This window comes from Lepidochelys kempii, chromosome 2 (genome assembly GCF_965140265.1).
Source record: "Lepidochelys kempii isolate rLepKem1 chromosome 2, rLepKem1.hap2, whole genome shotgun sequence".
Lineage (NCBI taxonomy): Eukaryota > Metazoa > Chordata > Testudines > Cheloniidae > Lepidochelys > Lepidochelys kempii.
Genome location: NC_133257.1, coordinates 233,987,826 through 234,001,661, shown reverse-complemented (window position 1 = coordinate 234,001,661; position 13,836 = coordinate 233,987,826). Strand labels below are relative to the sequence as shown.

The window sequence follows — 13,836 nt, the reverse complement described above, 5'->3', positions numbered from 1 at the left end:
AGTACACTGTCATTACAGGGTACTTCACATGCCATGTATTAATCAGAATCGTTCTTGAACTCTTCTGTCTTTCATGGGAAAATACACAGCATATTTTCATAGTTGCTAAAATTGTGTGACATTGGAGCTTGACAAATGGATCAAACGCTTTACAGTTGGCAAAAAGAGATCCTGATCCATAGCGTCCATCAAATATATTGTGGGGTATAGTTTGCTTTGAAATTCTGGTGTGAAAGCATGCATTGCAGATGAAAGGAGTTGCCTTTTGGAGCCCTCTGACTTGAGGTTTCACTTCTTTTAAGGTACCATGTACATAAGCAGCAACTTGTAAATTGCAGTAAAGCAGCATATTATTTTGATGTCTGAGGTAGATTTGTTTCTAATTGCAAATGAACCCCATAGATTTTTCCAAAAAATACACACAGAAAAGATAACTTGCATTACCGTTCTCACTGGTTTCCATTGTCCTCTATCATCCATTTTAGTTTCATTGTCTTCTTTGAGGTACTGCATCATCTTCTTTAAAGAGAAAGTCTGTTATGCTGTCCCAATGGCCAGGAATGAATCTTGCTGCCTGGATCCAGGAAAACCAGAATGATGGCACAACACAAGGGAGCACATGTAGATTACTTAGGCTCACATTGTTGCCATCAGACTTAAAGGCGAGCTTTTTTTTTTTTTTGCTTGTTTTCATATTTATATATTACTGGAAAATGTAGCACAAATGTGTTGATCACACAATGCATCAGTTTTGATTGCATAGTCAATGGCTACGTGCAAAAGATGAGCAATATATGGAATATGCATCTGATGTACATACACATGAAGCAGAGCTGATAAGTTCGAACCACAGACAACATTATTTGGAATCTCTTCAAAACACAGAAAATGGAAAATCCACAGCTGCTGCTTTTGTCTCTTTCTTCCCAAACTGTTTTACAAACCTGGTACCTTTCCTTGACTTTCTTTTAATTTCAGGTGAGACTTACTGTTGAGATGTTCAGCATTATGATTTGTCTTTCTCTATATTTCGGGTTTACAGCACAAAATGTCCTCAGCTCCCTTTCCAAACTTTTTCACTGTTTCAAATTCCAGGTCAGAGGATTCCTGTAGGCCTGTGGTTCCCAACCTTTCTTGTGGCAATAGCACACTTCACACCCTGCCACCGAAATGCCGCCACCAAAAGGCGGCAAGAAGTGTCGCCACCGAAATGCTGCCGGGAGATGGCGGCGGGGAGGTGTCCTGCGGGCACACAAAATGCCCCGACGGGCGCCATGGTGCCTGCAGGCACCGTGTTGGGGACCCCTGCTGTAGAGTTTTTCTTTTACAAACTATTACTGACATATAACAAATGTGGACTTATTTTCCCTAAAGAAAGTACCTCTTTGTTACTGAGTAGGTTAATAGTGTCCTATTTTAAATCATGAATTGAAAGATGACAAATCCACCCTTATGTGACTAAAAAAAAAAGTCCGGACATGTGCTTAATTTTGAGAGAGAGGGGCTGGTACCAGAGATTGCACTGAAAGTACCTTTCCCATTTCACTGCAAATGGGTATAATTTTATTTCATTTATGCTGTAAGTGATAATTCTCTTGACTAATTGTAATTAAATTAATATACTTGGTTTCGAGTCCTTTGCAAACAGGAATCACTTCTTTATTTTTCTCCATGCATGAAGCCTTATACTTGGTGCATATTAATCAGCTATTGTGGGAAATCATTATAGACTTCATTGCACTCAAGAGCAACAGCTAAGAAGAAAATGAATGTTTCAGCAGTTTTATTTCATGACTTTTGCCAATAAAACAGTTCCAACTATTTTTTTAAACTTTTGAGTTATAGCTGTTGTAATGCAGTTTTCATTTATAGCTGTTGGTGTTACACTCTTAACCTTGAAAATGACATTCCATTTATTAACAATTTTGTTTTGTTTTCCCTCCTCCCTTTCTCTAATGGAATTTAAATCAATAACTTTTCTTTACTCTTGTGAACAAGCAGCATTGGTATAAGCGCTATTCTGAGAGGCATGTATGCTTAACTTCTGTGTGGAGGCATGCACAAAATACTTTGTCAGATTTCATATAAATATTATGTACTTTAAGTTCTGTGTCAGAGGAGGCCTTAAAACAAAGAGCATGAGAATGAATGTTATCCCAAAGCACAGATTTGTCATTGGTTTAAAACACTTAAAAGGTATAAAATATCTGATATGTGGCTTACTCTTTAAAAGATGACTTGTTTTATTTACTTATTGGTAGTAAGTGAAAAAGTTAACAGCCCTCATTGTGACATAAGACTAAAAATTACAGTGTTAATGTTTGAGATATGATGATTATGTGTTCATATGAGCCTGAGGCTAGGCTACACTACACCACAGCTTTCTGCCAGGATCGCTCTGTTGGTCAGGGATATGATGACATGTAATCCCTGAAGCTCTGCCAGTAAAAGCCCAGAGAGTAGATGCAGTTATACTAGCAAAACTGTTCTTTTGCTAGTGTAGCTTGTTTCACAGGGTGGGGGCTGGTGGTGGTGGAATAAGCTATACCAGTAAAAGTGCAGTTTTGCTCGTACAACAACATCCATGCTAGGAATGTTTTGCTGGTACAGTATACGGACAAAGTTATACCAGCAAAACATTTCTGGTGTAGACCTGGCCTGATTCTCCATTCCATAGCACTGGTTTTATTTTGGCCTCTGAAGTGAATTACATCAGCATAAAACAGGGGTAATGAAGTGGAGAATCAGGCCCTTTCATAGAATCATAGAATATCAGGGTTGGAAGGGACCCCAGAAGGTCATCTAGTCCAACCCCCTGCTCAAAGCAGGACCAATTCCCAGTTAAATCATCCCAGCCAGGGCTTTGTCAAGCCTGACCTTAAAAACCTCTAAGGAAGGAGATTCTACCACCTCCCTAGGTAACGCATTCCAGTGTTTCACCACCCTCTTAGTGAAAAAGTTTTTCCTAATATCCAATCTAAACCTCCCCCACTGCAACTTGAGACCATTACTCCTCGTTCTGTCATCTGCTACCATTGAGAACAGTCTAGAGCCATCCTCTTTGGAACCCCCTTTCAGGTAGTTGAAAGCAGCTATCAAATCCCCCCTCATTCTTCTCTTCTGCAGGCTAAACAATCCCAGCTCCCTCAGCCTCTCCTCATAACTCATGTGTTCCAGTCCCCTAATCATTTTTGTTGCCCTTCGCTGGACTCTCTCCAATTTATCCACATCCTTCTTGAAGTGTGGGGCCCAAAACTGGACACAGTACTCCAGATGAGGCCTCACCAATGTCGAATAGAGGGGAACTATCACGTCCCTCGATCTGCTCGCTATGCCCCTACTTATACATCCCAAAATGCCATTGGCCTTCTTGGCAACAAGGGCACACTGCTGACTCATATCCAGCTTCTCGTCCGCTGTCACCCCTAGGTCCTTTTCCTTTGACCCTTGCTCCCCCCCTCTTGTATCTAAAGCTGCTTTATCTGTATGGTTACAGTTTCCACAGTGAGATGATGACCTGGTATCCCTTTCTTTGTTGCAAAGAGCTGCAAAACTAGTCAGGTTAAAACTAGCCTACAGAAAATATTAGCATATGAAGTCAACCTTCTTTGAGTGACAGTCCCTATATATATTCCAAGCATGGGTATGCATGAACACCATGCTGGAGCTAGAAGGTTTTTGTAGCAGTGTCTGAAGAATTAGACCTTGTGTTTGAAAGGTTTAAGTTAATTGATGGTCTGTACTGCTAGGAGGTGTCATTCCTCAGCTGAGGCATTAAAGGTCACATTCAGTTTTATGTGGTACTTTTTTGTTCTAGAAGAGACAAAGATTGAGAACTGACTGTCATATAGTCTAAGACTGAGTGAATACCTTAAAACAATCTGTTTTTTCTCGAACGAAAAGTTAAATCCCATTAGGATGCATTCATGCCTCTTTCTGATGTCAGGTTTCAGAGTAGCAGCTGTGTTAGTCTGTATCCGCAAAAAGAAAAGGAGTACTTGTGGCACCTTAGAGACTAACAAATTTATTTTAGCATAAGCTTTTGTGATTAGCACTACAAAAGGTTTTTTCTCTCCTGCTGGTAATAGCTCATCTTACCTGATCACTCTTGTTACAGTATGTATGGTAACACCCATTGTTTCATGTTCTCTGTGTATATAAAATCCCCCTACTGTATTTTCCACTGCATGCATCCGATGAAGTGAGCTGTAGCTCATGAAAGCTTACGTTCAAATAAATTTGTTAGTCTCTAAGGTGCCACAAGTACTCCTTTCCTTTCTGATGTATTCTTCATACTCTAGCAAAAGAGCTTGCTGGAAGGAATGTTTGTGGAAAACAGTGAATTTTATGTGAATTCTGGAGAAAGCAAATTTTGGATATGTAAATACAAATATTTCCACCATACATCTGATTCTTAGTTACATTTATTCAATCAGGGAACAAAAATGATAGCACATGACTATGGGTCCAATTAAAACTAAGCAACACAGCTTGAACTTCAGTTATTAAATTATCACACCATACTGCTCATGGACAATCTATAGCCATAGAAATTTTTCAGCAAATTACAACAGTAAACAGATTTAAGAAAATCTGGTGTTCAGATATTAATGCATATAAAATCCTAAATTTGCTGAATAAATTTAATTTATATTAAATGGGTTACCTTTTTAAGATGTGTGAATTAAACATAATTAGTAGTTTTTATTTTAATACTTAAAACACACAAGTATCAAGAAAAATTGTGTGTGGTTGAGATTGCTTGTGACCAGAATACAGACACACATTGGTGTTGCTTTGGCAACATGTGGTTGTGCCTACTTGAAGATCTGTTCTCCTTCATTCCAGGAAGCAGCCAGAATTTGATGTGTAGAGTGCCTGTCTGCTACTTGAAAGCACAGGACACTTTTAAATATAATTAAAGCTACCTAAAAGAGTAGGTAATTTTATGCAAGAAAATCTAAATATCCATGTTTATCTGTTATAACAAACTGTTATACTATAAGATATCTATATGCTTCTCTCTTATATCATCCAGCTTTTTGTATGATGGTTAAATATGGTCCTATATCATTACTGAATCATCAGTGCAGGTTGTTCCAGTATGAATTTATGAAGTACAGTGCAATCAACCAAAGACTGCATATTTTAGATGGTAGTGAGTGCTCAGTGAACAGTTCTTGCTGCTTTTACTGTTCATTGTATTTAATGAGAATGTGTCAGTGATTTATTAGGTTCTGTAGATGCTTTTACAAGTAGGTCTTGAAAAAATTATCAAACACCTACTAATCCAGGGATTCTAAGGCTGCTTGGACTTCTGGGAGGAAGGAGCATTCTTCCTAGAACTGCTTGGATACTGTGATATATGCAGAACGGTGCACCACTTTGCCAATCCCCTAAGACTTTGCTTTTGGGCCCTGTTAAATAACTCCAGTGCCTCTGTCTGTAGTTGCTCAGAGCTTTCCAAAACAGCACTGAAGTAAAATTGATTGATTCTTATCAATTTCACTGCTCCCTGTAAGAATCTGAGTAACTGCAATGAAACTTTGAGGAGCCCTGCTGTCACTGGGGAAAGTTGTAAGCAGCAGAGATGGCAGTGGAGCTGTCTGGCTGCAGATTTAGGAAGGCAGCATTGCATTGGTTTACACTCACTTCACATTTGTAAGGGCTACAGTCTTAATTTTTATTTCGAGAGAAAGATCAGTTTCTCTGAAAGTTCATGGTAAGTAGATTTTTCAAACCACTCACAAACCACTACTCTGACTCAGTGAAACCTTCCTGTACCTCTCTGTCTGTGTAATATTTACAATGAAACTTCAGGAAATTAGAATCCTACATATTAGGTCATCTCTACCCCATATCCTTGCCAGTGCAGGACTCTTCCCTGGTGGGCAAACTAAAGCTCTCACTCTGCATTTGGCTCTGCATAGAGGGAAGCTTTCCCATGTTTAAAACCTCACTGAAGCTCACTGGGTTCTCTGCATGAGCACAAAGATCTGCCAGTGCAAATCAATTTCAGGACCAGGATCCAGAACCCTGCAAGAGCCATGACTAAAAATACTTCCTGGGTATTTGGTGGTCTTTCTCATGGATTTTTCACTAATGGTTTGAAAGGATTGAGCACTTGATTCCTAAACAAAAATAGCCCATTTTCAGGTAGTAGTTTATGCCGAGCAGTCATTAGAGATTGAAATTGTTTTTCCACTGTTACCAAGTTAAAACTTGCTGTAGTCCACTGAGAGCAACCAGTGCTAATTATTGTGTTTGTTAAACTGTGGTTCAAGTCCTGTGCTGGAAAATTTAAGAGATTAATAAATACAACAACAAAAATGTGTGTGTTTGCAAAAGAGGTGAAGTACCTGTGAAGTTTCTTTGTGGCGTATGAAAACAATTGCATTTATTTTTTTAACATAAATATTAGTAATGAACTTAAAGGTGTGACGTAAGTGGTCATTTTTGAAATTTTAAATATCCTAAAACATTCCATAGTTTAAAGGGATACTGTCAAGTCAGGTTTGCCCAGAATTTAGGCTTTATTAAAACAAGCTTACAGTATTCCAAAATTAAGGCGAGTAAATGTTTCTATTAATTTAAGAAATAAAATTCCGGTGGAAACAGGATAACCCAAACATTCTTCCTCAGTGTTTGCATCCCAGACATAGCAGCATTGTGTATGAACAAGAACTTGAAATTAACTAGAACCTAATTGATTTTTGTTGTCCAGATAGGCAGTGCAAAAAGTAAAGCCCTAATTCTCCAATTTACCCCAAGTTAGTGAGGCTCCATGCAGATTCAAGTATTTGCCCTCATGTTAATCAAGGCCTAAGTTACATATATTGCATATGTCCTGTGCAGGATAGGAGCCTAAATGAAATATATATAAAAATTAAAATTCTATGTTTTAATAATAAATGGAACATGGGCAAAGAAATGCATTGTTTTTTGTTTTGTTTCTAACACTTTTAACCTGACAATGTTCTTCTAAGCAGTTGCTCTTTTAAATCTGTTTGGCTAGTATCAAAAAGTATCTTATCTGTCCCTAGTTTCTCTGCACTTTTCCCTTCTACCACAGCTTTCGACAAAAAAAGACGTATCAGTAAGACACATTATACCTCATAAAAACCAAATGTCTTCTCAGTTAAAAAGTGCAAGAAATGTAAATGAGATCATTAGTGATATTATTCATTGGTAATATGTCTGGTTCCGTTATTACTATGATTTTATGTGAAAAATATTACACATTTTATTTTTACTTGGAATTATTATTACTACCATCAGTAGGTTGCTCCTCTGAAATCTGACAATAAAATCTGGTAGAATTGTTAATTGTTAATGAATCTGCCAATACAGATTTAATACAGGAATTAAACTGGGACCTAATTGTAATCATTATTATATTACACTCATTTAATGTGATACATTACCATGAAATTCATAGATTCATAGATATTTAGGTCAGAAGGGACCATTATGATCATCTAGTCTGACCTCCTGCACAATGCAGGCCACAGAATTTCACCCACCACTCCTGCAAAAAACCTCTCATCTATGTCTGTGCTATTGAAGTCCTCAAATTGTGGTTTAAAGACTTCAAGGAGCAGAGAATCCTCCAGCAAGTGACCCGTACCCCATGCTACAGAGGAAGGGGAAAAATCTCCAGGGCCTCTTCCAATCTGCCCTGGAGGAAAATTCCTTCCCGACCCCAAATATGGCGAATAGCTAAACCCTGAGCATATGGGCAAGATTCATCAGCCAGATACAATTCTTCATTGTAACAAGGGCTTTCATTGAATTACATTTTATAGCTGCCCTATAAGTAACCATTATCGTTGAAACAAAAGCAAATTCTAAATACAAGTGGGTTTTTTTTGTTTTGTTTTTTAAAGACTTTCCGGATCCCTGGATACCCTTAGAACTTAAGGGGTCACTTTTTAGTATGGTACCTATTCAATCTCTGTCACTCCTGATATGACTGAAGATGACTTCAGGAAGCTACTCAAAGCACTTCTCTGTCCTACTTTTCTTCAGGTCCATAGCTGAGCACGTTGCCTCCATGGCATTTCCAGACTCTGTTAACCCAGAAGCACAGGGCCAAGTTACCTCCATGGCAGCTTGATGTGCTATCGCTAGGCCATGCCCTCAGCTCAAATCAATATTATTGCCATCTAATTATCTGTGTTCTTAGCTCTTTCAACTCCTCATCCACTATGGTGGTGATAGTACTGCACCCATCAGACAATGGTTTGAATGCAATTCCCATTAATCTGTTAGTCCTTAAAATCATTGCAAATAATACTTACTCTGAGGTGTTTAAAAGGTGGAGTGTGAGAAGATGTGTAAGAAGAAATGTTTAAATCAAGGCATCTATTTTCAGTACAGTTGCAGTAGTAGGACTCAAGCACATACCGACCGAGAGGAGAGGGAAGAGACTCTGGTTCATAGGCTGTAAGGGCAAGTAGTAATTAGTGTATGAAATGTGGCAAAATTTTGACACATGATCTGGAGTAGAAAAGTAACTCTGTCCAATAAACAGGAGCAGCATTTTCAGGGTAAAACACAATTTCTACTCTGATTTCACATCCTGATTAACATTCCTGAGAAGTACTTTCCAAGAGTACTTTGGAGGTTCTTGGCACTTACTACAATATAGATTAGGAATGCTTTTCCTACTTTCTCCATCATAGCCAGCCCCCTGACCAAAGCAACATTTTAAAAAAATTACTGAAGTGGCAACTGATGACATCGGTCATTCTAACAATAATTCAAAGTAACTGTGCCACATTTACTGATAAAACTGGGCTACTAACTTTAAAATGTCATTGCATTTTTCATCCAGAAAAATTGAAATTGCTTTAGGATTTGTTCCCCTGAATTTAACAAGTTTTAAAACAAACTAAACATACCATCTTTGCCTTTAAGTCACGTGTAGAGGGTATTTGTAAAGTGTCAGCAAAGCTAAATTGTTAAATGTTTTTTTTCCTCTCCTCTAGATCAATGAACTGAGCCATGTTCAAATCCCTATTATGTTGATGCCAGATGATTTCAAAGCATATTCAAAGATAAAAGTGGACAATCACCTTTTCAACAAGTAAGTGCAAGTAACAACCCTTTGTAGAGGGGGATAAAGCTTCTGGCAGTGATATTTTACAAAATTTTGTCAACTCTCTGGTATTTTTCAATGAATAGGAGTAGTTTTTCTGATTAAGTTAATCCTGTGATAAACATAACCATCTGTTACATTCTAAAAAGCAACAGCAGGGCCTACTGGGTAGTACTCTTTGGCCATATGGTATATTATTACCCATGAATATCTTTTACATAGAAAATGATTGTTCTGTTTATGATGGAAATTTTTGTTTAGGTATTTTAAATGCATACATCTTCGTACAGTTATTTTTGATATCTTAAACAAAAAAAAGTTATAAATCAGAATAAACAGTGGGATAAGGAGTATTTCAAAGCCAAATAAGGAATGTACACCTTTTCATAATCTCTGATATGAAATCATATAAAATGTTGACAGTATTACCCCATTATGTTAAATTTCCAACTAATTCCATAGTTTATCATATATTAGAATGATTTAGCAAAATAATGACTTCAGGCATTTATTTTCAGCAATGTACATTAGTCGTAGTGTTTCAGGTACAAAACAATAACGTGCACTTTTATAAAGATAAAATGAAGGTTAAAATATTCTAGAAAATGGAATGATTCCATTATTTTGTACTTTCTAATCTGTGGCAAAGTTCAAATAGAAGACGTAGCCATTACTGTTTCTGAGTATAACAGCGAGGTTAATTATAGGATTTTAAAACTAATCCATCATTAAAGGAGTCCATGTTTTATAAAAGCTTTGATGTTTTTTGGAGTTTTTTGGTGTCATCGTTGAACCCTTGTATAATCCAATTTAAGGTTTCTCTTTCAGAGCATTAGTAGGGCAAAGGGAAAATTATTTCACTGTTTTTTGAGTCTAGATGTGAAGACTTGTCAAAATTTAGTATGTATGGACTTCATCCAGTTCTTATATAGCTGATTACCAACCCCTATGTGTATGTTTATAAAAGAGAGAAAATAGTTTGGGGTCAATCCTGACCTGATAAAGATTGGAGTAGATGGACTCTAAGTCTGCTTTGTCTCTATTTTGTACAAAAGTTTTTAAGATGTTATTGTCCTGAGTTATTTAATTGAACATGCATGTGATTTTCACTGTTTTTCATTCTATTTCAGAGAAAACATGCCAAGTCATTTCAAATTTAAGGAATATTGTCCAATGGTATTCCGCAATCTGAGAGAGAGATTTGGAATAGATGATCAGGACTTTCAGGTAGGTTCACTATCAAAATACATGTGAAGAACTATTCATAGCTCCTCTGGCTATAAGCAGGAAAATCTCAGTTTGTGTAGAAGTCTGCCCACAATCATCATTGGCTTATACTTCGAGAGTCTGCTCATTCAGTGAGAAAATGGGCTTCTCCCACCCTTAGTTATGATAAAGAAGGAACAGGACAGGAGTATACTGATTCTAAGATTGTCAGTGGTGTAGTTGAGATTGTGCAGGAGCTGTAGACCCACATGAAGGTGGGTTTTTTGTTTTCGGAGGGGGTTGTTTTTTAATTATAAACTGGAGTCTGCTTAGGCATTTAATAAGGGATCCAGGAAGCCCTAGTAGGGAGATGCCTCCTGGCTCTTCATCTGATGTAGACTATGTTGAGGCAGCAAGAGAGTTTTCTGCCTCTTTCCTATTTTTTCTTATTTCTTGCAATTTTCAGTATCTCTGTCCTTAGCTTTTTCTTGTCTCTGTGTCCTCAATACTTGTCTGTGTGTTCTCCTCCTATTGTTGCATCACTAGGGCCCTATCAAATTCATAGTCCATTTTGATTAATTTCATGGCCAGAGGGTTTTAAAATTGGTCAACTTCAGGTTTTCAGATGCTTACATCTGAAATTTCACGTGCTGTAACCGTGGGGGTCCCAATCCAAAAGGTACCCGCAGGTGGGTCTGGTCTCTTCCGCCCTCCCTGCCCACCCCCACCCCCCCCGAGCAGCCATGCAGGAGAAGAACAATTCCTGTCCCTCCCCAGCCCAACTGGGACTTACTGCTTGGAGCCCCTGCCTGGAGCCCTCCCAGCAGCACAGAGAATGGCTTGTTTCACGGTCCATGACTCTTTCTACTTATTCTGTTTCCTAGTGGTGCACATACCTGCCACAGTTAAGTTGTTGAGGCTGGGTATAGTGCCTCTTGCAGTAAAAGGAAAGAGGTATTTCTGGACAGTACCGATGGGAGATGCTGTATACACTGAGCCACTTTAGCAAGGCACATCAGTAACAAAAGTGTTGCTTGAACATAGTCTTGCTGCGTGTGTCAGTACTTCTGTCTCTTTTTCCTTCTCACCCCCTGTTTTACTAACCAGACAGAGTACCACCCTAGTACTCTTTCTGATCTTTCAATTGTCATGATCTGAGGACAGAAACACACATGCAGAGCATTGGAGCAGAAGAAAAAGCTGATTTGGCAAGCTAAGCAAACACTGCAGGGCCTGGTAGCATTAGAAGAAGCTCTCCCAGCCTGATAACTCTGGCTGCTTGGCTTTCTGTCCTCACAAAAAGGAATGGCCAGAGTACTGTACCACTATAGGAAAAGAAAGTAGCTGCATTCTGTTCCAGCATAACCTTACTCTTATCTATTGCCATTCCCCTCATCATCACTTATGGCTGTGTTTCCTCCACACGCTATTCCAGCTACCCACCTCCTTCTGCCATGACACTACAAATGATTCTATCCTTTTTCTATCCAATACTTATTGTGAACCCAATATTTTCACCTTCCCTGATGGTGTCCCAGTCCTGTCCTCTTATTTTGCACTCTTCCAATAGAAATTATCGTTTTTTTCTCCCCTTCACTGTTACCACCCCAACATCATTCAGCTGCATTTTTATCTCATCTGACATACTCTGACGTATCCTGCTGAATTTCCACTCGCCAAACCTGGACCTTAGATTTGTAGCCTGGTGAAATGATGGTACAAGCCATTCCCGTCTATTTGGGGCCTGCTAAACTTCTGCACCTTGTTTTAGAATTGCTGATTGAAATTAAGAAAGCAGAACTGATTGACACTTTCTGAATTTGTTTTTAAGCAAAACTTTTCATTGAAACTTGAAATTTAAATGAGAAGATTGGGATAATGTTTTTGCAAGCATTTTCTCAAAAAATTCAGCCTGTTTCTCAATCTGCTCCAGAGCTTGTCAAATTTTTCTGAATTCTGATTTTAAAAGAATCAAAACAAACTTCCCATTTTTCAACCAGCTCCCGAAGGAGGAAGATATTCTATAACATATTTGAGTTAACATTTACGTTCAGAATGTTTCCTCAAAATTTTAACAGATCCTTCCACCTGTAGGTTTCTGGATCAAATTTGACTAATCATAGAAGATTAGGGTTGGAAGAGACCTCAGGAGGTCGTCTAGTCCAGGGGTAGTATGGCAACGTATGGCACGCATGCCAAAGGCGGCTCGGGAGCTGATTTTCAGTGGCACTCACACTGCCCGGGTCCTGGCGACAGTTCCGGGGGGCTCTGCATTTTAATATTAAATTAAGCTTCTTAAACATTTTAAAAACCTTATTTACTTTACATGCAAAAATAGTTTAGGTATATATTATAGACTTTTATAGAAAGAGACCTTCTAAAAATGTTAAAGTGTATTACTGGCATGCGAAACCTTAAATTAGGGTGAATAAATGAAGACTCGGAACACCAATTCTGAAAGGTTGCTGTCATAAATATAAAGGGAAGGGTAAACCCCTTTGAAATCCCTCCTGGCCAGGGGAAAGCTCCTCTCACCTGTAAAGGGTTAAGAAGCTAAAGGTAACCTCGCTGGCACCTGACCAAAATGACCAATGAGGAGACAAGATACTTTCAAAAGCTGGGAGGAGGGAGAGAAACAAAGGGTCTGTGTCTGTCTGTATGCTGCTCTTGCCAGGGACAGAACAGGAATGGAGTCTTAGAACTTTTAGTAAGTAATCTAGCTAGGTATGTGTTAGATTATGATTTCTTTAAATGGCTGAGAAAAGAATTGTGCTGAATAGAATAACTATTTCTGTCTGTGTATCTTTTTTGTAACTTAAGGTTTTGCCTAGAGGGGTTCTCTGTTTTTGAATCTAATTACCCTGTAAGATATCTACCATCCTGATTTTACAGGGGGGATTTCTTTATTTCTATTTACTTCTATTTTTTATTAAAAGTCTTCTTGTAAAACACTGAATGCTTTTTCATTGTTCTCAGATCCAAGGGTTTGGGTCTGTGGTCACCTATGCAAATTGGTGAGGCTTTTTATCCAACATTTCCCAGGAAAGGGGGGGTGCAAGTGTTGGGAGGATTGTTCATTGTTCTTAAGATCCAAGGGTCTGGGTCTGTAGTCACCTAGGCAAATTGGTGAGGCTTTTTACCAAACCTTGTCCAGGAAGTGGGGTGCAAGGTTTTGGGAAGTATTTTGGGGGGAAGGACGCGTCCAAACAGCTCTTCCCCAGTGACCAGTATTAGTTTGGTGGTGGTAGCGGCCAGTCCAAGGACAACGGGTGGAATATTTTGTACCTTGGGGAAGTTTTGACCTAAGCTGGTAAAGATAAGCTTAGGAGGTTTTTCATGCAGGTCCCCACATCTGTACCCTAGAGTTCAGAGTGGGGGAGGAACTTTGACAGTTGCCAACTCCTGATCTAGTCCAACCTCCTTCTCAAAGCAGGACCAACCCGAGTTAAATCATCCCAGCCGGGGCTTTGTGAATCAGGGCCTTAAAAACCTCTAAGGATGGAGATTCCACCACCTCCCTACTTAACCCA

The 13,836-nt window shown here is 38.7% G+C and overlaps 1 protein-coding gene across 2 annotated transcripts in view; it reads left to right on the top strand.

Moving 5' to 3' along the window:
• PIP4K2A (phosphatidylinositol-5-phosphate 4-kinase type 2 alpha) overlaps nt 1-13,836 on the top strand; it is a 201,284-nt gene that overhangs the window by 92,341 nt on the left and 95,107 nt on the right. For both annotated transcript variants that reach the window (XM_073334225.1, XM_073334226.1), the window contains 2 exons: nt 8,991-9,088; nt 10,231-10,327. In XM_073334225.1, coding sequence (XP_073190326.1) covers nt 8,991-9,088; nt 10,231-10,327 — 195 coding nt within the window. The remainder of the gene's footprint in view (nt 1-8,990; nt 9,089-10,230; nt 10,328-13,836) is intronic.